This window comes from Pseudoliparis swirei, chromosome 23, assembly GCF_029220125.1.
Source record: "Pseudoliparis swirei isolate HS2019 ecotype Mariana Trench chromosome 23, NWPU_hadal_v1, whole genome shotgun sequence".
NCBI classification, from domain to species: Eukaryota; Metazoa; Chordata; class Actinopteri; order Perciformes; family Liparidae; genus Pseudoliparis; species Pseudoliparis swirei.
In genome coordinates, this window is record NC_079410.1 from 15,375,166 (window position 1) to 15,401,791 (window position 26,626).

General features: G+C 43.0%; 4 protein-coding genes, 1 long non-coding RNA gene and 1 other non-coding gene across 11 annotated transcripts in view; 2 read left to right on the forward strand and 4 right to left on the reverse strand.

The window, feature by feature from the left end:
- Window positions 1–128: 128 nt before the first annotated feature.
- Window positions 129–11,036, reverse strand: LOC130189330 (plexin domain-containing protein 1-like). Of its 2 annotated transcripts, none has more exons than XM_056408119.1 (13): window positions 10,890–11,036; window positions 5,444–5,610; window positions 5,087–5,230; window positions 2,478–2,547; window positions 2,238–2,360; window positions 2,043–2,161; window positions 1,848–1,947; window positions 1,597–1,692; window positions 1,399–1,480; window positions 1,222–1,282; window positions 1,033–1,144; window positions 689–843; window positions 129–582 (listed from the first exon to the last, which is right to left on the reverse strand). In XM_056408119.1, exons 1-13 carry the CDS (start codon window positions 10,966–10,968, stop codon window positions 469–471), a joined length of 1,422 nt encoding a protein of 473 aa, XP_056264094.1. In that variant the 5' UTR covers window positions 10,969–11,036; the 3' UTR covers window positions 129–468. The 2 variants fall into 2 exon arrangements, with proteins under 2 accessions (XP_056264094.1, XP_056264093.1); XM_056408118.1 differs by having other exon boundaries at window positions 1,033–1,147.
- A 2,945-nt stretch (window positions 11,037–13,981) lies between these two features.
- Window positions 13,982–14,053, forward strand: trnac-gca (transfer RNA cysteine (anticodon GCA)). The gene has a single exon. It is a non-coding gene; the product is annotated as a tRNA-Cys (tRNA).
- Window positions 14,054–15,326: 1,273 nt separating this feature from the next.
- On the reverse strand, window positions 15,327–19,514 carry arl5c (ADP-ribosylation factor-like 5C). 2 transcript variants are annotated; one of them, XM_056406896.1, is made up of 7 exons: window positions 19,377–19,514; window positions 18,685–19,286; window positions 18,027–18,087; window positions 17,799–17,946; window positions 17,456–17,539; window positions 16,547–16,698; window positions 15,327–16,442 (listed from the first exon to the last, which is right to left on the reverse strand). In XM_056406896.1, the coding sequence occupies exons 2-7, from the start codon at window positions 18,728–18,730 to the stop codon at window positions 16,394–16,396; spliced, it is 540 nt and encodes a 179-aa protein (XP_056262871.1). In that variant the 5' UTR covers window positions 18,731–19,286; window positions 19,377–19,514; the 3' UTR covers window positions 15,327–16,393. The 2 variants fall into 2 exon arrangements, with proteins under 2 accessions (XP_056262871.1, XP_056262872.1); XM_056406897.1 differs by having other exon boundaries at window positions 19,364–19,514.
- LOC130188507 (uncharacterized) lies at window positions 19,281–20,143 on the forward strand. The gene is made up of 2 exons (XR_008830625.1): window positions 19,281–19,437; window positions 19,523–20,143. It is a non-coding gene; the product is annotated as an uncharacterized LOC130188507 (long non-coding RNA).
- Window positions 20,144–22,250: 2,107 nt separating this feature from the next.
- On the reverse strand, window positions 22,251–25,725 carry LOC130188865 (voltage-dependent L-type calcium channel subunit beta-1-like). Its single transcript, XM_056407407.1, has one exon. The coding sequence runs from the start codon at window positions 24,513–24,515 to the stop codon at window positions 23,922–23,924; it is 594 nt and encodes a 197-aa protein (XP_056263382.1). The 5' UTR covers window positions 24,516–25,725; the 3' UTR covers window positions 22,251–23,921.
- Window positions 25,726–25,730: 5 nt separating this feature from the next.
- The window catches only part of cacnb1 (calcium channel, voltage-dependent, beta 1 subunit), a 28,039-nt gene continuing 27,143 nt past the window's right edge, over window positions 25,731–26,626 (reverse strand). For all 4 annotated transcript variants that reach the window (XM_056407404.1, XM_056407403.1, XM_056407402.1 and 1 more), the window contains 2 exons: window positions 26,156–26,251; window positions 25,731–26,029 (listed from right to left, as the gene is read on the reverse strand). In XM_056407404.1, coding sequence (XP_056263379.1) covers window positions 25,745–26,029; window positions 26,156–26,251 — 381 coding nt within the window. In that variant the 3' untranslated portion in view covers window positions 25,731–25,744. The remainder of the gene's footprint in view (window positions 26,030–26,155; window positions 26,252–26,626) is intronic.

A 26,626-nucleotide genomic window follows, 5' to 3' on the forward strand; every position in this document is an offset into this window, starting at 1 on the left:
ACCCACACATGTACATCCCACTTTCCTTTGGGGTTGTCACCTTTCAGGCTTAAGTACTCCAGGTACTGTGCAGGATGTCCTTTCAAAACAAAAGTTAGAACTATAAAGAATCAATTCCACCACCAAACTGAAGCACATCCACATCTTTATTTTGTTTGATATAAAACCGCATGGTGTATGTTTTTTATTCAAAGTTAACATCGTTGTGCCATGTATCGCCCAATTCATTGCAGTCAAATTAGATCGTGTTTGAGAAATGAGGGTGAAATGAAACCCAATATTACAGCAGAGATATACATTTCCAATGAAACAATTCAGTATCATATAACATTCAGCTTTAATCTACACAGACTGTTGCATCTTTTTGCAATGGAAACATGGACAAATAACTTTGGACAAATGCATATATGTGAATGTTTGTATAAATCGGTTCAATGCAAACGTGCATCCAGGTTTACATCCATCGTTTCAACATGGCCCAGCTTCAACAATGCTGTCTTTTTCATGACCCGCTCCTTCCACTTCTGTGTAACCCGGGTGTTGCTTCTGAAACTTCAAAGACGGCCAGTAGTTCTTGCGTCGCTGAGAATGAAATAAAAATCAAGCACAGAACAATTGTTATGGACATGTGTAATGAAAGCATCCGTGGCTTTTGTCAGGGAAGGTGTAGGCCACATCCAGTGCTCACCTGGATGAGGTAAAGTGATGCAGCAGTAGGATGGGAGTTGATGTAAAGTGCTACCAGTATCAGAGCCAAAAGTAACACCAGCGCAGCTGCTATCCCAGCTATCACTCCTGTGTTGGCCCACCCCTCACTCTTGGTTGAAGAATCTGTCCTCACATCTGCATTGAAGATACAGCCCAAAATGATCTCCCTTCATAAGGCTTCATTATAATGCCACTTCCAAGTATTAACTCGCCATTGCCAGACTTAAATATATGGCCTTTTATATGGCCTCATTTGGTGAAATACTGCACACAGTAGGCTACTGTATTGTATATCATTCCGCCAAATAAATAGCTCTGCCTCACCGTCACAACCGTTTTGTAGAGTCCATGACGACACGTCCTCCATCGCTGGTGTGGTAGAGGAACCAGTGGAGCTCTCCCCTCTGGAGTAATCCTCGCAGGTTGCATTTTTGCTCTGCTAACATAATAGATGCACAGCTCTCAAAAATAGACAAATAATCAGATAAATGTATTCCTGACGTCCGGCAATACCTCTTCTGAGCAGGCGTAGTCCAACCATTCTTGCCTGTGTCGATCCATGCCATCTGAACACCTAAAACACACAATATGTCCATTTATAAGGGCCACATGGACATTTGGGGTAATGTTAATTTCCCAACTGCGGGGCTAATAATGGATTATCTAATCTCATTTTAATGTCCCACCCACCTCTGGAGTACGTTGCACCAGCTACAACCGACGGTCTGGTTGGATGAGAGGCAGAGCTCGCAGCTGTCATGCTGCAGGCAGGCTGCACAGAGAAAGAGACAAGCGCAACAACAGAAGATGTATTGTTTGAGTGTTGGTATCTAACATTATTGAATGTGTGAAACTAATCCTTTGAAGATGAGGGGTAAGGATACTTACTAGGCAGTGGAGTGAACTCAACAGCAGAGAAGCTGGTGATCTTTGTCGAGTCTGTCTCAACCCGATGGTACTCATAAATCGTCCGCCGTTGGGCATCTGAATCGGAATCAGATTTATCGTGAGCAGATTTTCACATACAAGGAAGTTGCTTGATTATTTGGTGCATAAACATAACCGTAGGACAGAAAGGAAAAGGAAAAAAGAACAAAAAGTACTCTATACACAAGTGGACAGGCATTAACACGGCTGACCTGGCGACTGAGGAGAAGGTTGCGTGACCATGAAGGCATCAGACAAACCGACCTTCACTGGATGCTCAGCTGAACCAATCGCATCTAATGACAGAGGTACCTGATGAGCAGACAAAGAGAGGCATCGCTTATGCATCCAGCACAAGGAAGAGAACAAGTCTAGAAGGCCACTTAGAGCTCAGAGGTGTGTCTCACATCTCGATAGCTGAACGCGATGGCTCCTGTTTTGTAAAGTGCAGCCTGAAACGTAAAGGCCCCTTCTGACTCCTTTCCAGGGAGTCTGACCCGGTCCCACTGGACCACAAACACCTCACCTGAAAAGAGTGCCGGTCAAACAGGAGTCCGACAAGTAGCCGGACAATCGCGTTCAAATATGAGCTGGTGTCTTACCATTATCCACGTATTGCACAGTGGATTCTTTAGAGTAGCTGGGGTCAAAATTAGCCATTAGAGGGGCGATGTACTGCGTTGCAGTCAGCATGCGGTGAGTAATGTCCCCTGTGAAGATAAACCCTGAAAACAGCCAGATGGAAGAACATGTAAGGCTCGAGTACGACTTGTTACCTCGCAAAAACACGGAGCATTGGCAGGAAAGGTTACTTGAACATCTGCTATAACATCTAAAAGCACCTCCAGTTGCTATGGTGATCTGCCTCAGGTAATGTCCGTAAAAAGGAAAGTCAAACGACAGGGCAACCCTCTGCAAGGAGAGTAGACAGAAACAGACAGAGACAAAGGATAAGATATTGAGGTAATACTGTGCTCCTCTATGGCAGTAAGCATCCTCACCTGCTCTTAAAGAAGGGGGAATGGGAAGAATAAATGCACAACCTGTACTTATCTGGGAAAAAATGGCAATTTATATATATATATTCAAATGCTCTACAACTTAGCTACACCCCCATGTCCATATTGTGCATAGTACTTGTGTGCACAGGCAGGCTATGTCTGGATATTGCATACTGATGTCACTATTTTTGCAATAATCTGCTTAAAACATAGACACAACTTGGCCGCTTAGGAGCATGTCATTGAGGTTACCTGGCGGGAACTTATCAAAACAGATATTCTGCTAAATAGCCAAGATGTATAACGCTATGATTCATGTCTTAAAATATAGAATATAGAATATACACTTTTATTAATCCCCAAGGGGAAATTAGTTCTCTGCATTTAACCCATCCTAAGTTATTAAGGAGCAGTGGGCTGCGGTGAAGCGCCGGAAGACTGGGGTTCAGTGCCTTGCTCAAGGACACTTGACTTGCAACTAATGGGAGGCGGGGATCGAACCCACAACCCTGCGGTTGCAGGACGGCCCTCTTACCCCACTGAGCTAAAGCCGCCCCATGTTGGGGAATATAATGTATTTCTCAAACTGCAAACATGTTTTTCTTTTTAGTCTCAACAATTTGGATTCTGATGTAAAAACTGTTCCTTCTCCAACTATCTAACCAGGATTGTATGTTTCTATAAAGCCAAAGTCCTGTCTCCACTTGGAGAATGCCTTCCCAGATTAAAGTGAGCTGCATGTAGAACACAGGTGCCAGGTGTCGGACAACAGAGGTCAAACCTGGGCAGCTTCTGGCAGGCCTGGAGCTCTTGGCTTCTACCAACATCTCCCGGGCCCTTGGCCCCTCCAGCACTGTGACCTTATGTCTCAGACTCAACTCCATCCTGGCTCACATCAAATGTTACAGCAGAATTCTGTATTCGCTTTTTGTGAACATATTTCCTTGGACTTGCTGCAGTGTTGGCCTTTTGCACTCCATGTCACCAAGGACTTAGAAGAGATGTACTTGGCACGTTTTCACACTGGTGAGTCTGAACATTGAGAAGTCCTCGCGTATAGTCTCAGTAAACTGATCAGTTTTAATAGAAGTTTAAAGTCCCGGTTGGTCTCCATATCTCAGGAATGACTTGAGAGAGTACACATAACCATTTTAATTTTAAACAAACACACCACGTTGAAAAAACAAATATTGAAAAACATGCCGTCACAAGCGAAGTGCATGTGGATTAAAACCACAGATCTCCTGATCTGCAAAATGCACTCAGCTATTTCCTGTATAACAACTACCGTACATTTCCTCTGGCTGATGGCCTAGTATAAGAACATTTTAATGATGATTTAAGCTGAGGGCCACTGCAGTCAGCTGCTATAGCCACCATAACATCGTGTCTTAATTATAATTTTGTAGTCTGGAAGGTGACTAAATGAATAAAGCACTGATCAAACAACTTTAACAGAGTGCATCCTAATTGTACATTTGCTCTGGCTGGTTCTAATTCACATGAAGGCAAAGAATCAGGATTCTCTCTTTGATTTCTAAGGTCAGAAACCTTCCCTGTTATTCTAAGGATATAGTCAGATGTACGGTGTTAGTATACCTAACCCATAAAATAAGAGGACTTGTTTCTGTTTACTCTGGTGGCTTCTCATTACACTGAAATATCAAGGGGAAACATTTTGGAATATGTCCTTGTCTGGTAAACAGCCATTATCTTTGTCTCAACCATATCAATACACTGTATTTCTTATGTCTCTGACTTGTGATATAATCAGGGGGCACTCAGAGTGAAATTGCAGGACCTCATGATCTGCATGCAAATGATTTACCACACAGCTGAACCCTCCCATGAAGAATCTCTGCCAGCCAGGATAATCACCATCCATAAAAATGTTTATGAATAACTTGCACATTCAATGAGAGATGGAGAATACCTCACATGTGCATATTGACAACTTTAAATAACCTTATGGATTAAATGTTAACTCATGTTGTGGAGTCCTATAAATGCAGGTTTTTCTTCTTAAAGGGATAAATAATCAATAATTGTCTGTGTACTTCCAATGACTGCAGTGTTATTAAGCACTTAAGCGCTCACCAGGGGAATGGGAATTATACATTTTTCTATCAGCGTGAATAATCAATTCAAATATACGCTGAAAGCACCCTGAAAATAATTTCATAACTTGTGGGCACCCAGATTTAATGTGTAGTCAAATGCGTCACCACTAAGCTCCGCCCTCTTGATGAACTGTCACACATTTGTTATGGTGGTCTGGTAAAGTATTTCCTTCTCTTTTATTTTTCTTTATTTCCAAATAACCGACAAAGTAAAGCCTTGCATGCATGTGTGTGTGTGTGTGTGTGTGTGTGTGTGTGTGTGTGTGTGTGTGTGTGTGTGTGTGTGTGTGTGTGTGTGTGTGTGTGTGTGTGTGTGTGCGTGAGACTCACCACAGCCTGATTGTATGAGTTTGACAGAATGCCATGGACTCTCACTTGGCCATGCCGGACATCACTCATGTCTACCCATAGTTCCTCTGTGCGCTGGTCATCTGGGCCAAGGCTACGCCATGTGTAATACTTCCCAGAATCCTCCTTGCAGACAAGAAAAACACAGAGCATCAGAGGGCGTAAGGGCGTCGTGGGAGTGGTGTCTGTGCTGTCACGAATGGAAACAAGTAAACTCTATTTCCAAAAGAAAGCAGTGTTCACCTCCAACTAAAACAAATAGAACGTGTCAAAAGCCAAAAGGATAATAAATATCACCAACCATTACAGTCAGGCAAAATACTGAGGTGCAGCTCTCACCAGTACGCGTGTCATGTTGTCTGGCAGGGTGTTGATGGTTATTCCTCCACCCAGGACCGCCCTGCTTATCCTAGCGTGGCCTGAAGACGACCGCTGCTCTCTGTGAGCATGTCCGTCACCTCCAGTTGACTCTCCATGCCGCTGGGACGTCACACTGGACCCATTGTCTGTCCCACAAAATATATATATATATATATATATAGAAGACTGTTCTGGTCATTATGGGCTGGCATTATGTATAACTTGCAACTTTCTTCCATATCAACTGATGCATTTTAAATTCTAAATCCGCAGATTAAAAGACTCATTATAATTTTTTTATTTAAGAGGAGGAGAAAGCACACCCAAACATTTCAAATGCCAGTTTTATTCAGACTCTTAACAATAGTGTTTACTGTTGTGCCTCAGTAATCAGACACTCAGGCAATTGAGAAATTACAATCGTCCTAAGATATTGTCAAACTCAGCCTTGTCAGTTAAAGACATTGTTGATTGAAGACAGAAAGAATACATGTAACAATAGGAAGGAGCTGTCAAATCCTACAAACAATGTGAACCGTGTTCAGTCAGCAGACTGAGGTATGTAGGCTTTGTTTAAACTTCTGGGTGTTTTAATTGATGGCTTGTCTTTCTTCAAAACCACACATTAAAAGCCACATTTATCTTTAGGAGTTTAAATTGAAAATGTATGTCTGATGGAGCACCGAGTATTAGATCTAAACATCTTGGTCACTGACAGAGCTGTACATGTGGACTTGACTGAGCACCCAAGAGTAATTTATGTTCCTGATATACAGAGCCAACGCAGGCGTAGAACACTTTTGGGTTACATCTTCAGAAACATAAGCGGTCACTAAGTTAGTAAAAGCGGTTTGACTTTAGAACTTCTAAAAAACAAACTTGCAGTGTTGTCTTGTGTAAAACGTAATGAAATTATGCATAAAGTCTGCCATCTAAGTGGTATATATCTAGCTTTCGCAAAGAATTATCTGCATAAACCTTATTTTGGAGATATTTAAAATGATAAAAACCAAAAATGAAAGAACATTTTAAACACACGTCTTAAATTTATGGCAGCTTATACAAATATAGTTTATGATAAATCATCAGCTATTATTTGATTTATATTGTTGTCTTATCATTAGGAACTTGTAAATAAAGTACAATATAGAATCTAAATACTTCACGACTGTATGTTGCCAGATATAATAACAACAGTGGGTCTGTCTTTATCCAGCTATGGATGTTTAAACATTTAGAAACTAGGCTTTTCCACAAAAAAAGCATGCCAGATGATCCATTTATTTATCTGTTGTGGTCGTTTTAAAACATTTACGGCGATTCGCGGTATTTGTCCAGACACAACACGGTAGTGACGTCACGTCGCAGCCTATATAAGCCTCGAGACGGCGCTCCTTCCGCACACGGAGTGTCTCCCCTAACCCTAAATATGGTTCACCTCCTGTACTGAACGTTCGCTGTTTTTTCCTTTCTGGCTTTTCAGTGAACTACAGGAGGGGTTTGAAGTGGCGGCCGGGAACCTCAAAAAAAGCCAAGATATTCACTCCGTCGTGTTCAGCGTCCCTTCAGAAACACCGCGAATTCCCCGCCGTGGTCAGCTCGGCTGCCGCGAAGAGTTCGTCTCTGTTGCTCCGGTGGTTTCATGTCGGGACTCGGTAACTGAGCAGAGTAAAACTGAGCATGGGCGACTCTACCGGATCTGATAGTGGTCCGGCTCGGAAGCCCGAGCTCAAACATCCGTAACGTTGATGTAACCCGCCGTTTTCACCGCTTCTTGTATGTGAAAGTGCGTATTTGCGCCCAATATCGTGCTAACTGCTAGCTAGCTAACATTAGCGGTACTGCCCTCCACCCCACCCCCACTCCCTTGACAAACTAAATATTTTTGACGCTGAAGTTTTGTAATTGGTGTTTTACGGTTAATTAACTTAGACAGGGCAACTGTGGCTACTGATGTAGTTTACCACCACCGGTATCACTGTGTTTGACTACTGGACTGTAAAGCGACTTCGGGTACTTAAAGAAGCGCAATATAAGATTGAAGGTGATTATTATTATATAGACATGCAATGTACTTCTGCTGGAGGCGTTTGACTTGAAGCCGTACTTGGTCATGCTCAGTGCCATCTTGCTGTAAACTGAAGACCACTGTGACGCACCGGATTACAATCTATCGTAATGACCTCCTCATGCAGCACATTAACGACGTGGGTCTTGGAAAACACCAGGAGGTGTTCACACTTCTTTTGTGTGTCAAATGCAAAATAATTACACACTAGCTTGAGGTTTAAGTCATGTTAAGTGTCACATTCAATAAAATGTTTGCCATCCAGCTGGATCTTGAGACGTAGACATAACTCACTGAGGGCGTCGTGACATGGGTGTGAAACGCATGGCGCACCGATGTGAATTCCCACATGGTCCATGTTGTAATCAATGCAGTCTGGGCCGCTGTTCTCATGAAAAGACACCGCCTCTATTTTTCAGGCGTTGGACCAGACGCACCTTCCATTTGAATTGGCCGGCAGCTTTTAAATCCTGCCATTCTTTAGCAAATGAACAGACAAGATTGTAATCGTTCCTCTTATTTTTACACAAAAAGCAGCGGGCCTCTACTCCAAGGCGGTTTGTCCGAACAAAAAAACTGCATAATCGGCAGGAAAACACATTTAGCTCCGAAATGACTTGTTATGTGTGCCAGCACCCGATGCAGCTCCTCTCAAAGCCAGTGACATGTTAGCTGATGTTGGTTTGATGCTGGCATTTCTGTCCTGACTGTGGGGAACCTGTGGGGAACACGTGCCTGCTGGCCCCTGAACTACATGTCCTGTTCCAAGCCCCCAGAGTCCAGACTGTTGGCTGGAGATCACTCTAACACAAGTATCACATTGATGTCTTCCAAAGGAATCAGAACTACAAAGCTCTTATATAACAAGTTGCTTATGTGATAACACAAATGTCATGACCTCAGGGATCTTGTTTTTGTCATGAGTTTTTTCTCTTCCCTCTTTCATTCAATGAGCTGGTGCGTCAATGCGTCCGTGACAGCTGGTGTATTAAACGTAGATGTGTGATTGTTGAGTGCTGAATCCGCCCTATTATGGCATCTATGAGGTAAGAGGAGAAATGTTGTGCGTGCGGTTGTTGAAGTCCACAGTGCAGCAGATAAAAACTCTGATCTTATAGAAGCTGGGAGGGATGCAGGCAACGAATATGAAGCGGGGACTTCTAATGTCTTCTCAGGTCACCATGTGGTATTAAAATCACGGGCAGGTAGCCAAAACTATCAGAGACTGCAAGAGAAACTGACCAGAACTCCCTTTAGTCTGCACTCATCTATTTCCAATACTCTGAGCTTTGCTCAGTCATAGTGATAATATATATATTATCCCAATTCATGCAAAATTGTTCATTAAGCATAATAAAAAAACAATAATCAACGGGTGTGGATTGCAACAGAATACCTTGTGAATCAATATCAAGATGGACCTGGATTATTTGTGTACATCTGCTCGATAACAGCAGCGTGGTGCGCCCTGCAGCCGACTCGTGAGTCAGAAGGTGAGAAAACCGTCATGCTTCAAGCTGCCCCGGCAGGTCCAGAACACAGATTGTTTCAGGATGCAAGAGTCCAACAAACTGAAGCAAACGAGGATCCGCGCGTTGTCCAAAGTGGGCAATGAAACAGCAGATGTTCTGGTCAGAAAGCAGAGCTCTGCTCGGGCTTTTAGAAAAATAGCAAACCACAACGTCTGGCTGACTTTCCGTGAGCGGTCTGAGAGGAGGACACACCCTTCCTGAACTGTGGCTGGATGAGTTGGCTCAGACTCCTCCACATGACCCACGATAAACATGCGTTTATTTCAAGGCCTTGTGGTTGAACTGCAGATATGTAGAGCTTTTGTTAAGTTTCATCCACATATTCAAGACACTTTGGTCTTGCAGATTAAAAAGAGTGCTTTATATTTGTGTAGATAAATGTGCATGTTGAACTGAACTTTGCCACCTCCATTATTAAATAGCTGTGACGCTGTTCATGTGCATCTCTGAGAATGTATTTAAGCCGCTACATGAGCTGCTGACATATTTCAGCAAGACTCGCCATGCTGAGTCTCCTCGCTAATGTAATTCATGACATCCCTAAGGGGGTGAACAAAGTCATGTTTTTTATAATAAAATTACAAAGACATTCCAGTTTTGGTTGTTCTTGTGAAGAGATGAACTCACTTTTCTTCTGTCATGGTGAAACCCAATCTCTGCATGCAAAAGCCCAAAAACCTTATCTTTTACTTTTCATGTTCCGCGAGAACAAATAAGAGAAAAGGGGAGATTGCCAATGTACACCATGCCAATTTACAACATGAGTCCAAGTTGCTCAGCTGTTGGCAGCTATAACTAATATTGCTTTTTCCGCTCTACTTTCTCTAAACCACAAGCGTGTTTTGTTTATTACAAGTTAAATAACACATGAAATAAGAGTGCATCTGGGGTCCACAGATAATAAAAATCCTATCCATGATCCAATCAAAACAATCTTTGTCACATAACTTTTCTTTATTTTCCAGATTAGCTCCAACACGTCTGGAGCTCGCTAATCTCGCTAAGCAAACTTCTCACAGGAGGCCAAACACTGAGGTCACTGATGCGTACACAATTCATGTTCAGCTCTGTGTTTTCACAGTCTGGTCAAGATGGTGTGGACGACTCCCTCGGGATCAAGGTAATTTTTAAAAACTGAGCAGTGTATCGTGTTGAGTGACAAGGCAGATAAAACCAAATTAGGCAAAGGAGAGGAGGATATTTGCCAAGCACATGCATGACCACCTCCTGCACGTGATGCTGTTTCACCTGAAACACATTTCAGGAGCAGGCAGGAGAGGAGTTTGTAATGTCCCAAAAAAACACATCCTCCAGTGTGGTTCCTCATAACGTGTCCAGCCAGAAGACGAGAAGAAAACCAGAGTCTAATTTTAAACCTGAGACTGTTTATGGGTTGTTGTTTAGACTCATTCGCATACTTGTGGAATGGGATATTTTTAGTCTTTTACTTTTAGCTAAACTATAGGTCATTTACTATTGTGCATAAAATAAAAAGGGCACGGCACGCCCATTTGCTGCTCCATAAAGACTGACTGAAGTTGTGCGGTTTACAGTGAGTTGAAATAGCAACAGTAGCACACACCTCATTATCATAACAAAATTAATGAATTAGAATATTAACTATTCTTTTAACGAATAACAAACAGACAACTAATGTTGAAACCCATTTGCCATACCATATTGTTTTGAGTTTAACTGCACAGACGTCCAGACTTTAGTTGAGCAAAAGATGAAGCTACACGGCTTCAGGTGTGACTTTAAAGACCAGACAGGTGGACATGTGACCTGTTAAAGTAACGGTGATGAAGAAATACACACAGCTCACCTGCTTGATGTTGAACCCAAACTCTCGCCAGCTCTGTTTGGGAGACACCGAGGAGAAGCATCACCAAACTGAAACACATGATGGCCAGAAGAAGACAACACAATCAATAAAAAAGCTTGTGTCCCAGCTGCCTTCTTCGTCTCCCTCCTCTTCCTCTCTTTGCAAAAACAAGTGTTCTCTGAAGTCGTCTTCCTCCCTCAAAATCTCTTTTTTTCTTTCTCTCTCTCTCTCTCTCTCTCTCCACACACCACCCCTGTTTTTAACTATTCTCCCGTCCTCAATGCTGTTCATCCGTTGTCATGGTGACTACAAAGACACACAGGTTAGCTGATTAGGCTTTGGAGCAGAAAAGGAAAAAGCTGTCATCTGCACTTGATTAAAGCCTGGGTATTGAGTTATACTCTTTTTTATTTAATAATATTATACATTGTTTTCTTCTGTTTGGGATAACCAGCCACTGGGGTTTGACGGTCAGCGGTGTGAATGGCGCCTCCCTCTGTCCAAACCAGCTGCCACAGTGAGACGTCTGACATGTGAGGCAAGACATCATGATGCTCACAATAACAGGGCTACAATCAGTGCTAGGTAGGATAGCACTCATTCCATGTCAAGTTTGTTTATGACTTCTCAAAACAGCTCTAACAACAACATGTGGAACGTAAAAGTCTCTCTTTCGCAGTTTAATTATGAGCAGTTATTGTTTTTATGGCCTGTGACACAGACATAAATCAAGCCTTACAAGCACTGTGGCGGACTCCACCTCTTAGCCACAGCTTTCATAGTTTATATCCGCTCTCAGAGAAAACACAGAATCCTTTGCAAAGAAAAGCTGAGCGTTTATTATATCCACAGCTGCAAAGGCAATAGCACCCTGTTGCATAACGCAGACCAAAAACACAAAGGGACAGTGTGCCCAGCAGCAGGTGTGAATGTTATAGAGAGGTTATGCTGACTTTAAATAAATACACAGAGGTTGGAATAACTATTATTTTCTTTAATAAAAAAAAAAATCCCGATTGTATTCAATGTAATACTTATTGAGCACAATGTTAACATGTCTTGTTAAGGAGAAGCAGATTAGGAAGGGAAGAAAAGGAAAGGAATCATAGCAAAGTTCAGAAACCGGGGAACTTTATTGTAGAGAACCCTATCATGATAGACTATGATTATTTCAGCAATATGCACATTTCTTAACCCTCCTGTTATGTTCGTTTCTTACATACAGCCGTGATGTTCCCGGGTCAATTTGACCCGGTTAATGTTGAATCATCCAAAAGTGATCAGAAACCAAAACATTCTAAAAACTATAGTTTGTACCTCATCACCAACAACATTACTAACAATTAAATCAGTTTTTAGTGGAATTGAGTTATTTGCCCCTCCATAGATCAGAGTTCAATCAGGATCACGCACTCGTTTTTAATGAAAAATACATGTTCAAACTATTTTTTAGGTACATTGAAAAAATCTAAATCTAAATTGCATTAGTCTACCATAACATGTATTTTCTCCTAAATTTTATTTGCATTTTGTAAGTTTTTTTTTTTCATGGGGTGATGTAGATAAATAGAGATGAGACACCTGTGCTGTTCAGGGTCATAATGACCCGCCCACTAAAAAGCAAGCCACATGAGTCATAAAGGATTTGTATTGAAAGTAAACGTTAGTTATGTTTATTTTTAGTGTTAAGATGCATAAATTATATGATAAAAGATGACCAAAGGCCAGCACACAGTCATCCTCTTGGTGCAGTCGTATGTATCTGCAGAGTGTAATGTTGTAGGACTGCTCAGCAACCATTTTGTATGTTTGGCCCCTCCCCTGATACGTGTGAGTGGAGTTTTCACGCAGGGAAAAATAAAGGTTCCCGTCAAAATAGTTTCTGTATTTCTCGCACAGCTGGGGTCGTTAGAAAGAGAATGTGTGTGGGTCTGAGATTGGGATGAGACAGGGTGTGTGTCTCTCCCAGTCAGACAGAAAGTATATTAGAAGTACTATACTACATATTTATTAGTTGAGACATGAAAGAAACCCTCACATTAGTGTCCCATGTCCAATAAAGGTGTATTTAGGGGGAAAGTTAGGAGATGATAAACATGGTCTGTAAAGTGTGTGTGTGTGTGTGTGTTGGTGTCTGTGCGCGCGTGTGTTAGTGTGTGTGTTGGTGTGTGTGTTGGTGTGAGTGTGTGTGTTGAAACTTGGTGGGAGGGAGTAAGAAAGACTGTCCTACATTTACAAAGAAAGAAATAGTCTAAACGTGACTCTTTTGGTGACTTTTAGCCTTCACTTTCATCATCTCTGTTATAGATGTTATAGATAGTCTGCAGGGGGGGGGTTGCAAATACATGATATTTTTTTAGTATTTTTTTTACGTTGATTACACTAAATAAGGTAAGCAGAAGAAGTTTTATACAGAAAAAGTACTTAGAAGTATTTTTCCTAGATTTTCAAACTTTGAAACGGGTCAATTTGACCCGCAACATAACAGGAGGGTTAATTAATATCGGTAAGATGAAAATTATTATTTTGTTTAAGATAATGTTGAATAATATATTTTACTGAATAAAACATTGGGACTGAATGAGACACTCTGATATATTTGTGACGGGAATTCATTAATTAATAAAATGTAAACACTCAGGTTAAGAGCAAAGTCATCTTAAATATATACCAAAGTAAGTCTTGCATAGTAGACCTTAGGCTGACGTCATTAAGTTACATTCCAACACTGCATTTTAGTGAAACTATGCCGCTCCTAACCGGAACCTAAATACTAAACCTTTTTCAACCCACACCACGCCTGTGTGTTTCGTGTATTTCGTGTATTTCGTGTATTTCGTGTTACGTGTTTCCCCTTTGATGTAGAAGACCTTCTCGTTAACGTGACTACGTTGACAGCTCGGTGTGTGGGTGCATGCAGACACGACCGTTAGCGGATTTCTCCTCCTGGTGGGAAAAATATAGCCGTGCTGGGGAAATACAAGTTAAAAACCACGAGTGGCGACACAATGTAATCGTGTTCGTTCAAAGGTTGATACGCAATGCTCTGCGTAGTGAGTCTAATCTGGCTCATGCGGCCTCCTCTTAGCGAAGGGGGTATAGCTCAGTGGTAGAGCATTTGACTGCAGATCAAGAGGTCCCCGGTTCAAATCCGGATGCCCCCTCTTTTTCGTTGAACTACCTTCCAGAGAAGGAAGAGGAGGCATGTAAAAATCAAGTTGATTCCCGCTATAACATAATCTTTTAAGCGGTTTTAGGCCTTCATTCATCATAACAGGCATATAAATGAATATGCAAGAGTTTATTCTTCATTATCCAGGCTAACATCCTTCAGTATAAAACAAGCATAATAAAGATTAATTTGGTATTTTGCTGCCAAAACTGCTGTGAATATGGGTTTGATATAGCCTCCTGGGAACTGAAGGAAAATAGTGTCTTCCAACTTCTTATTTTTTTGTGATTTCCTACGTATGTAAAGTTAGATAAACATCTTACAATTTAAGCATTTTGAAAATTATTTAAATTTTAAGATTTACAACATGTCCACTGTAGTGGACCATAGGACTATTTTTGTATGAAAAGACAGAAAAATATAGAAGATAAACGAACAAATTATGACTGTAGAGTGATATTAAACAAATAATACATTCAACTTGATTATTAAACTAAATCATTCTTTATCTGGATTGTTTTGCTTGCTGGTTGAAGGACGGTAGAACATTTTATATTAAAACTCTCATGTCCAGAATTAACTTAGAACGGATATATTTATTTTAATTGTGATTACCTAAACTAATCTTTTGTTCATCATTCTTTATTGTTCTTCATGTATTCTTTTGCATGTTTTATTTTTAGTGGTGATATTCTTGGTAATGCAGACGAATATCATGCATTAGTTCCACCTCCAACAACAATGTTGAGTCATTAAAGACATAGATGTTGTCCTGGTGTCCACTATAATTGAGATTATTTACAAAACAAATAACTGAAATGCTTTCAGAACTAAATATATAATTCCTGACATGGTCTTAAACAAGACATTATATGAATATCATGGTAAAAAAGACAATAGTTAAACAAAATTTGACTAAACTTTTGACTGTCCCTAAAATGTGCTGACTGATCTTGTGTCAAAAGAAAGAGGAAGTTGTCATCCTCCGACCCCGACCCACGTGGTATCACTGGAAAGCCCAGGAGGTCCTCTTCAGAGTACAGCAGGACTTCATAGGAGAACTCAAATGAGTCAAAGAAGAGACGCAAAACCAAAATGTCCACAGTGGACACAAAAGAATGGGCTGGGTCTCAAGAGGATGTATTTGTGCCATTGCTTTCCCTGTGTGTTCTAAAGGGAAAGTCCATCCCGCCCAGTCAACAGCACCTCACTGAGTGAAACAAAGAATATCCCAGCTTGACAACATTGACAACACTGACTGCATATTTGTAATAACCACAATATTTCTTTATTTTTAAATTACACAATACAATATATATTTTTAAAAATATGAATCGGTCCTTAGCAGCTAGCTCTTTTTCCTAATCGGGAAATTCCTGTAATATACAGATAATAGAGCTTTGTTTTCTCAAAAATAAATTACTAAACATGTTAAGGTCTCACAGAAGTGTCTTGTCGTTCATTGGCATACAGTATTATTATAACATGTGCACACTTGTATCCCAACATTGCTGAGTTTCTGAGGCCACAGGAGTCTCAGTTACTGTGTAAAAGTAAAAGCTTTTCAAGCAACTGAACTCAGTTTGCCACTGGAAAGAGAAAGGTATAAAATTAGGTTGTTGCAGAAGTAGTTACAGTAAAGTAAGAGATCATGATTGTTATGCTCAAAACTTAATGTGTAGGCACAGGAGCAATGAACGGGCCCCAGATTAGCCTAATAAAACAACATTTACCTGGGAAATATATGTTTTAGTGTTTTCAAATATCACCTGGGACTCAAATGTAGGTTGTTATATCTTTGGTACAACTTATTCAGTTCGAGCAATTCTAATGAACAAGTGATACTTTAATTACTACTTTGCAGTCCAATAAAGTAAGATGTGATTAACCCAGTGAAAAGAAAGAATCCCACAGGGACCAGAGTAGAGAGGCAGACTATTGGTGTGGCGGGATGTCTCAGGAACATGGTGCACCGGGCTACACGTGTTCTTCAGGACATGCACACTAAACACTCCGGTGTGCATCGTCATGACCACAGGAGAGAAAGAAACCGCCTCCAGTTAAACCCGATTATTAAAATATAACCGAGCGGTTCTTGAACAGTGCAAAAGTCAACCGGCTCTGAGATCCCCCATGATGCTCAGCTGTCCGTCCACCGCGAGGCCTCACACTGCTGAGTAAGACATTCTGTACGTGGGGAGGCGGGCTCTATCACATGATGCCATGTCCACGGGACCTTCGCCCCAATAACACTGTAAATAACCCCGACACGCCCCCCCAACGTGGTCGTCTCAGTTCGAGGAGGTGTGATCCGCTGCGCCCGACGCGTGTTCTAGTTGGCAACGACGTGAGACTTCATCCAGTTCAGACTGGCAGGTAGACTGGGAATGAGAGAGAGAGAACAGACGCGCGGTGAGTCATTCCAGCGGGAGTTGGCGTGAAGGCTTGTTCTAGTTGACGTGCACACAATGGGGCGAAGACTCACCCCTCTCCTGTCAGGGCGCAGCAGGCCTGAACGTGCCAGGCGTGCGATGAGATGGAGTCGAGCGTGAGGCACTGGGAGATCTCCGCCGCCGACATCGAGCCCTTCACGTCCTGCTTGTTGGCCAAAATAAGGACGGCTGCGTTCTGTAGGTCCTAAAACGAGAGAAGACGGGTCACTCGTGTGGCTTTCTGGAGCGACCGATCGGAAAAAGAGCTGAAATGTTTCCACTGGAAACCACCAAAGTGTCCCCGCGGCAACTTTGGAGAACAAAGAACAGCAAACCTCAGCGGAATGTTTTTTCGGCACGTCACACTGACTCATGACGCTGAAACTTCCTCATCGTGTTGCGTCGTGGGTTTGTTCCACGGCGAGTGAGTCACTGGAAGCAGGCAGGAGTGTTTCTCACACACAAATAGTCCAGTTTCACTTAATAACAAAAGGATTATTCTACTCTGCAGATTCAGGGGGAAATGTAGTACTTTTGACTACATTACATCTATTTAATTATTTTAATTGCTTTGTGGATTTAGATTAATTGTACAAAATATAATAACAACAAATAAATGATGAAGCATTATTATAGGTTTCGATAAGATACTACTTTTTTGGATTCCCGTGGAGAGATTCACAAGCTACGGTGAACATAGTAGTTCAACATTAAAGCGATGAACAAATTATTGCATCAATAATTATAACCATGTAATAAACATTATTTTTAAATGTGCCATCGTGCACAAAGACTTCTTTTACCTTTTGTACTGAACATGTTGATGTTAATACTTTTGTATTATGTAATATGTGCTGTAATCTGCTCTGGTGTACAGTGAGTTGTGGTAAAACATGGAGGATCATCAGGGTTATGACAGGGTTATGATTAACGCACAACTGCCAACACAGCTGGATTTCTACCTCGTGTGCGAGCATTTGGTGCAGTTCCTCCTTGGTGAGAGTGAGACGCTCGCGGTCGGTGCTGTCCACGACCAGGATGACAATCTGAAAGAGCCACAACACACAATGGAATCAGGAAATAGCATCGCAATCAACAGACGTCTCACATTTTCAGAGTCTGTGTTATCAGTTGTAAGGATAGCACAAGAAATCTGCTACAGGCCCCCACACACACACACACATATAAATATATATATATATGCAAAACGTAATGTTTCTGACTTTTACGGTTCATTGTTCACCAGTGAAGAGTGTTTCCCTCTTGGTGTCTGTGTCTGAGCTGAAGACAGGAAGTGACCCGTACCTCTGTGTTGCAGTAGTAGGAGTACCAGCTGGCTCGAAGGCTCTCCTGTCCTCCGATATCCCAAACCAAGAAGTGTGTTTTACGTACGGTGATCTCCTCCACGTTGCTGCCGATGGTTGGTGACGTGTGCACGGCTTCCTTTGTCAGACTGTGTGTGAGGGAAAAATATTATAAACACAGATGTGATTTTTATATGTGTTTGCCTCATAAAGTAGCCAAATCACTTACAACTGATAGAGGATGGTGGTCTTTCCAGCATTGTCCAAACCCACAATGATGACTTTGTGCTCTGCAAGAAAAAAGAAAAACAACTTTTATCCATAACAGCGCACACTGGATGTGTTGTTATTGTCGTCTGAACCCACTCCAATCTTGAGTTGCACAATCTGTTTGAGGGCTTCACAGACATAATGTACAGACTGATAAGATAAAGGTCAGTCCCGCAGTGAGAGACGGTTTGTTATCCAAAGTGAGGTTATGACATCACCGTGTAATGTTCACACACTGTGGAGAATAACACTTTGACTCAGTCACAATAAAAGGAAATGTGTATGTAAAGTAATACAAGGGAATAATCCTTATGTGGGATCAGCTACATGAAATAAAGTATTATTTTAATTTCATGTTGTCTATTTACAAAATGAAGGAAATGTTTATTCCGATGCTATTTTAACGACTCTACTTTGTCAAACATGTACACAACACAGCACACACAATGTCTCTAATCCAAGGATTAGAAGCAGTGGGAATCCATGCAGCGCAGTGTGGTGGTCCGGTGCCTTGCTCGAGGGCACCGGGGGAGTTAAACCGAAGACCGTCCGGTTTCAACATGCTTGAATGGCACAAACAACCGAGATGATGAAACTGTGGTTGAACTTAATCTTACCTTTGTCACCGAACACCGCCATCATCTTGGTCAGAACAAAGCCCATGTCCAACAAGTGTCGGAATGACGAATAGAGACGGACCGACGCTTCCGGTGGAGACACTCTTCGGTCCCGGTTAGCTGCTGACTGTCACGCGAACTCTATTCCCTCCTCTGATATCGCTTTCTCCTTGTGCATAGCGTTAGTGGGTGCGCCTCTCAGAAACAAAGTGTTTGGTATTTTTCATGAATGAGTCACGGACAAAGGGCACAGTTGTGGTGCGTTCAGGTGTTGTGGGAAACGTCTGAATACGCACGCGATGAATCCGAAACACTGGAAGCTACACCGAGCTAATGGTGCGTTCACACCGGACGCGTCGAAAAAATTCTCGCCGCGTCTGACGCAGCAGTCTTGACGCGCGTCGAAAAAAGTGTGTTCACACCAGACGCGTCGGACGCGTCGGGGGCGGAGTCATAAATGGGTCGAGGAACCACAGGACCGCAGCGTACTTCCACTTTTTAGTGGACTGAGCTGCTCTCCCACTGCGCTTCTCGCTGCTCTCTCTCTCTTCTCTCTTTGATACGTGTCTCTTGAGACTTTTCCACCTCCGGCGGCAGATCTCCTGCCATGAAACACATATGCCGGCGGTTGGTTGATAGTAAAGTACAACAAATAGCGAGATTAAAAGCAAATACATACATTCAAAACGTACCAGGTAGTCCCACGGTTTCTCCGACCTTGTTCCACGCTTTATCTTTATAGCTCCGGTTTCGGTAAGCATAAAGAGTTGTATCGTAAAGTTCGGGGTGCCCACAGACGGCGACAATAATCTTTTCCTCCATTTTTTTCAACCGGCAGGACGATGACGAGCGGAGCTGCTCAACGCTGATTGGCTGACGCAACTATGACTCACGCGTCTTTGCTGCCGGAGTTGGGAAATTTGAACTCGCGCGTCGAGGAGCTGCGTCTGTTCGCTCAGTTCGCCCCGCGACAAACCCTCTGTTCGTGCTGCTTCAAACGCGTCTGACGCGCTGCTCGCTGGGAAATACGCAGCGACGCAGCTTCGACGCAGCTTTGCATTGATTTAACATGTAATCTCGACGCGCGTCAAAATTTTGACGCGTCCGGTGTGAACACACCATAAGAGCCACGCCGTCTAGCAATAACTTATACCTTCTTGAAAGTTATATTTTGAAATATGTATGTAATAGTAATCTTATATTTTCATATGGGATTAAATGTGGAGGTTTTATTATGAAAAGCAACCAAGTCAGTTATTTACCGAGATATAAGTGATATTTAACTGCCTATATATTATTTGTAGAACCCACTAAACTCTTTTCAATGTATTTATATTTTCATTTACTTACTGATTAGACAACAACAAAGATTGAGTTATTCATATTTATTGTGCCGTTAAAGGTTGATTTAAAAATGTTCTTATAGAAAAATTACTTAATAAAAAAATCTAATATCTTCTCTGTTGTTCCTTCTGTCCACATGGCATCTATTGCACCTGTGAGTTGTTCCTGTACCGACGTGAGGTCGGAGGATGTTGTATGTGTACATGTTGTAAAGCACTTATGAGGCACATTTGTGATTGTGTGCTGTACAAAATAAATGTATCTGAACTAAATTGAGGGCTGCACTGTGGTCAGTGGTCTAGTGGCACTGTCCCCTCACAGCAAGAGGGGCCTGGGTTCAACCCACGATTCTAGACGGTCTTTCTGTGTGGAGTGCACATGCTCTCATGGCAGCGTGGGCCCTCTCCGGGATCTCCAACACACTATAAGAACCAGAGTTCTAGGTCTCTGCAACCGAAGTTACAGATAACCAACAACAAACAGATGCACAGCGTACATCGTATTCCAAAGAAGTTGAAAAAGTAGGGTATAAAGTAGCAAACAAATGTCTAGGTTGAGGTAAAGTATAAGTACCCTCAACATTCAGGCCAAGAAGCCGGCAGTGCTTAGGTAAATGTACTAAACTTCTACCGATCTGTTTGTAAAGAAACGCTGCTGAACATTGGTTTGTGAAGTGCTGTCCACCTCCCGCTCATCCCAACACGAGCCTCTGAAGTCTGCTACCGGGTTTAGAAACCAAAAGAAACTGGATCAAACATCCAAACCATACTTTAGCCCTCGCAGCTCAGACGTCGGAGTTTACAGAGGAGCACTTGAAGGTAACATACGCCATCGGCGTTCAGGAGACTGATGACGCAACTCATGACACACAGGGGCCAGCCCATGTATGGAAAGAGAGATCACACCAAGTTACAGGTTTATTCTCTGGAGCACGGCGACGTTATTACAAGGAAACAGAAAGCAAAAGTGTTTATACGGAGGAATCTCCCGGTATTTCCAACTCGGTCACGTATTTCAGAAGTTACCTGTGGTTTTACCGTCATGTTTTGTCCCTGTAATAAACGTGTGACTTGTATTTGTTAAAGCGAATCAGTTAGGACATTTTGAGGTAATTATTTGTACTGCATTTTAATTGAGTATTTACATTACTTTATTCTTCTGCACCTTTTTAATGACTTCATTTATTTAACAGTATATGTAATAAACCGGCAGTCTTTAAATTATATATATTTTTAAAGATATATGTTTATGGACTAAACTGCCCAGCATTATATAAAATAGATATCTTTAGCTTGGTACTTATCCCACAACTGAACTGTGATAGCGTATCTGTTATATTTCAGTACTCTCTGCACACATGGAGTCTTTGTCATGATCTGGAGTTTGTGTCTAGTTTTGTGTCTTGTTTTGAAGTCCTTGTGTCGTCTGTCTCCCTGTGATTGTCTGCCTTGGTCCTGATTGTTTCCTTCTGTGTGATTGCTGGCCCCGCCCTCATTGTGTCCACCTGTGTCTCGTTCCCCGTTGTCCAATCCTCTCACCTTGCCTGTGTATGTAAACCCTGTTCGTCTCATTCCCAGTGTGGCTTCGTACTGTTTGGTCCGCGTTTTTGTCGTTCCTGTCTGGTCTGGTCTGTGCTTTTCGTAATTAAATAGTTTGTGGAGTAATGTCGGCGTTTGGGTCCTCTCTTGCTGCGACAACCGTGACCACACATGACAGTCTTAACTTCTCACCTTGCAGCATGATGAAAACAATGAATACATGACATACTAACCACATTCTGGATACAGCTGCACTTTAAGTTCAGTCTTTTTCTCATTGTGTTTCCTCCATGACGTAAAGACTTAGCAGGCGTGATCAAATGCCCTCGAATTATAGAGGAGTGTTTATTAGAAGAGGAAACAACAGTTGGTTCAGTAGAATGTTTCCTTTCCCGCCAAGTCAAGTTCTGTTGAAGTGTGCTTCAACAATGGCCTTTGTTTCTGCCTCTTCAAAGCCTCCGGACAGGTTCTACAGGCAGGGTAATGCTCGATGTTGTGCAAATGTGTGACATATTTTGAGGTAATACATGATTGAAAAAGCCGACACCATTGTAATAAATGATTTCTCCTAAACTTAAACCTCCTTTAAACACCTCTAATAAATATCAAGATGAACACATAAAGGTGTTGCACCTTTCAAAATCTGTTTTCACATCTCAGCCCATTCATTGAGTGACACATTAGAATATTTTGATTACATTTTTAATTAAAATACGAATTTATCCACAGATTAAAAATGAAAGGCAGAAAAAGCAAAAATGTAGCTACAATCAGGCACCAATGATACATGTTATTTCATATCTTTAACAATTGCGATAACGCAACAATAACATTATTTACTGATCATTATTTAATATTTATTTATTCAACTGAAGACGGGTCGGGCAAAAGCGGCCCACCAAAGACATTCATGGATTCTCCATTATAGATAACTGAGTAAGGACCACAGCTGACCCTATCCCCACCCCCACCCCACCCACTTCATACTCCTCTCACTACCTCACAAGAACAGAAGATTTAAAATAAATTAAAAAATTGAAAATGTCCACAGGAAAAAACAACACCAATTCAGTCAGAAATCAAGTGTAAGAAGAGAGTGGTATTTAATATCAGACAAGCTAGCCGTTTAGGTGGAAGTTGGGAGTGATTGACCACACACACACACACACACGTAATTGTTTTTAATATATCACCATTAGCCCTGAAAAACAGACGACGAAGCTGGTGCAAAGGAAAAAAACCGACATGAGCGATATAACGTTACGTGCTGGAGCGACAGCACGGGCTACGGTGCAGCGTAGCCTCGAGACGCAGATGTGCTATATGAAAACGAGTAGAACGAGAGTTAAGACGTCCCACCGTGGCAGCGGTGGACATGGCTTGGCGAGACATTCCGGCACTTGTGATTGGAGTTTTCTTGAAATAAAGGTGTTTTTAGGTTTGCGAGTGACTATAAGGCAGGACACTTCATTCACACAACTACAACTGCGGTGCTGCTTTGAATCTCCACCACGCTAGAAAGAAAAAAAAACCCAGAGAACAAGTGATTACTGCGGGCGCCCTCGGCACCCACGAGGAAGAGGGAAAGAGAAGCGGGACGACTGGGTCAGACATGTAGTCGGGTACAGTGGCTGAACCAGGTCAGGGAAGAAGTAAACGTCTTTGGAGTGTACTCTTTGTTGTTGTGATTGTTGTTGTCAAGCTTACATGAGTGTAGCAACATCGATAAATTGTGGTGTTTTAAAATATGGCAACTTCTCCACCAGCTTTTTTTTTTTTTTTAAGGTCTGGGTGATAAGAATGTGGAGGCGAGAGACTCGTAACTTCTGGATCTCAGCGAGGGGAGAACTCCAAGAGCACTGAGTGAGATTAAGGTAAAGAGAAACCCCGACACTGTACATGGGGACGGTGACCTTTGACCCTGTTTAAGACTGCAGAGGACGGACAGGACGGACCTCAGCTCCACCGGCCTCCACGCTCTACAACTGAAGGAGCGATCGAGTCGTACGGTTCACAATCATAGATTCACAATCGTAACAATTACTGTCCTCGTGCTGTCAGTATAGAAATCCATGATATTCATGCAAGTATTAACAAAAGAAACAAAAAATTGTAATTTTTTTTTCCCGAAACATAAATAAATTGAATTGCAAGAAGTTGACAAGAATGTCATCTGGCAGTTGATGTTTTTCTTTCCATTGTACTGGGATGTAAACAGATTCACTTGTTAGCCTGACTGGCATGGCCCCAAACCCACACTTCAGTTCCTCCTGAACCCCAAACCTGAACGTCCCCTCCTCCCTTCATCTCTCCGTCTGTCCGGTAGCTTCCGTGCCTCTGTGGTCAGACGCGTGTTCAGCGGATGTAGACGTCCCTCCCCCAGTCGTCCTGGTTCTTGTTGCGGCTCATGTTGGCCTCGGTGTCCACGGGGTCCACGGGGTCCTGGCAGTAACGCTCCCTCAGCTTGGCGCGTCCGTGCGGCTGCGTCTGGCTGGGCATCGTCGGGTGGTTCAGGTTCTCCTGGTCCGGCTCGGCGCCTTCGTCTTCCCAGGACGCCTGTCTGCCGTGATGCTGCGCCAGGTGGAGGCGGCTGCCCCCGCCGCCTCGGTACGGCTCGGGCTCTTCGTAGGGGTCGGTCTCAATGTCCATGCAGGAGTCGCCGGCCTCGGTGTACGCGGAGTCCCGGCTGCCCTGGGTCTCAGAGTCAAAGGTGTCTTGCCTCGACAGCCCGCGGCCGCTTCCTCCCCTCAGCTGGCCGCGAGAGGAGCGCAGGTAGGCTTGCTGCTGCTGCTGCTGCTGCTGCTGCTGAGGCTTTCCTCCCATGTCGGTCTGATAGTCATGCAAGGTGCCGGTGCCGCCGCACTCTGTCAGAGGCCCTTCCCGCTTCTGCTCCCCGTGCACCAGGTACGGCCCCTGCAGCCAGACACAGCCATGCCACACAGCAACCATGCAGAGACACACACAGCGGAGCAGAGGCAAACGGTCAGTGGTTAGTCAGCAGGGTGAGGCGACAACACGGGGCCACGGCGACCAGACGGACCTTTGAAAACGTTCGTGTTCATGACTGACGATGCACTCACTGCACACACTGGCTTACGATCAACACAAAACACAGCGATAATTAAATTAGTCAAACCGATTAGTTCCTAAACTAATCGTTTTTTAAAAATCATGATACCTACCAGCAAACCCCAATACACAAAATAAGTTATTCAACAAGCAGATTCAATATCTAACATTACAGCAGCGCCACCTGCTGGCGGATTGACTTCATGGCAGCAAAAAAGCAGAAACGTCAATATGACTATTATATGATTATGTAATTAATTGAGCTCTGCAGCACAGGGTGTTTTACTAAAACTATTTTACATCAATCAATAAATACCAACATATGTGAAGTGCAATGAGCTCTGAGATTCTTGTTGTTTTTTGGAGTATTTGTGTTGCCGCCTCAATAATGAAAGTCTCAATCATAAGGAGATAAGCCATTTGGTGCAGTAGCGTGGCTCGGGTGACATCGGTATCTTTACCCGTGTGCAACTCATCATAATTGATGTGTAGCCGGTAGTAACTTATGGATAGAGACAAAGCTGATTAGTCCTCTGTTGTTAAAATGGTTATACAAAAAGTTTAAAGGTAGACAGAGTGTTAGTAACAACAGCCTCCACCAAACGAAGCAGTTCTGATTGAAGAGGCGGACATGACTTGCTGTTTTCAGGGGCAGTGCCATGGCAACACGGAGGAGGACAGCAAACTGGATTCAGCCTCCCAAGAAGAAGAAAAAGTGCAGGAGAGAGGAGGCCACCGAGCTAAAGGGGGCATGTTGGGGGGGGGGCAGCAGATATCATTTTACTCTTGATTACAGCGAAATGGAGGGGGCCCCAAGGGCAGAGGTGCCTTCTGGGTAACTCCTGATGTCCAGTGTGGTTTTAAGTTGAGCTGCTCTCACAGCTGCAGCGAAGCAAGCCGACTGCGTAATCTTTCTTGTGGGCGCTCTAAACGCGAGCTGTCCGCATGTGTCGATTTGGCTCGTTACTACGTCAGGTGCGTTTGTGTGGATGTGTTTCTATATACAGCATGAACAGGGTTTGAATGCACTCCTCCTTCAGGGTAAAGAGAGCAGGCTGCAGGGTTGAGGTCGAGTTGCCGGAGTCCCCCGCCCTCCTTTCTGCGGGACTTCAGAGAGCGTGTTCTTCCTCTTTCCCCTCGTTGGCTATGGCGCTTTCCATGTCGGGCCACATATCCCTATTTCTGCGCAGGGAGGTGAGCACCTGTACCTGCAGGTTGGACACGGGCTCAGGGGAGGCGGCCAGGGCCGCCGTGGCCATTGTACGGTTGAGCAGGGGGTTGGGAGGATTGCTGCTCGGGGGGTGTGTCGCCTTCCAGTAGGCCTCCAGGTAGTCAGCCAGGTGTTCGCAGGCGTCCTCCAGCTGGTTCTCGTCCAGGATGATGTCAAACAATTCCTGCACGTAAGAAAAATTGACCATTTTGGTGAATTTACAGAACCAACATTGACGGGATACTTTTTTTCACAAGTTCTATAAAGTTTTTTCGATCTTTTGTCTCTGAAGTCACGAAGCAGCACTCACTGGTGGGCACTGGGCCAACTTGTCTGCTGCCACCATCTGCACATTGAGGTGTTTAGCCTGAGACTTCCCCCTCGATTTGATGAGCCTCTGGAGGACCTGCAGGGAGACGACAGCACTTTGTCTTCTGGAACAATGTCGTGTGTTGAAGTTAGGCCATTTCAACCCAGGCAATACAGTACATTGATAACAAATAAATACATAATATTAACCCTCCTGTTACCTTAGGGTCAATTTGACCCCATTCAATGTTTAACCCTCCTGTTACCTTTATATTTACTGACATATTTTTACCCGTGGGGTCAATTTGACCCCAGCAATTAAAACCTCCAGAAAATTATTAGAATTAATATTGTTTTCCAAGTTTAAGTGTGAGGTACTTTATGTTTGTTTGTTGACTACCTAAATAGCCCTTTAAATATATAAAAAAGTTGATATTTCTTATATGTTTGACACAGTGAAAAACAGCCTGGG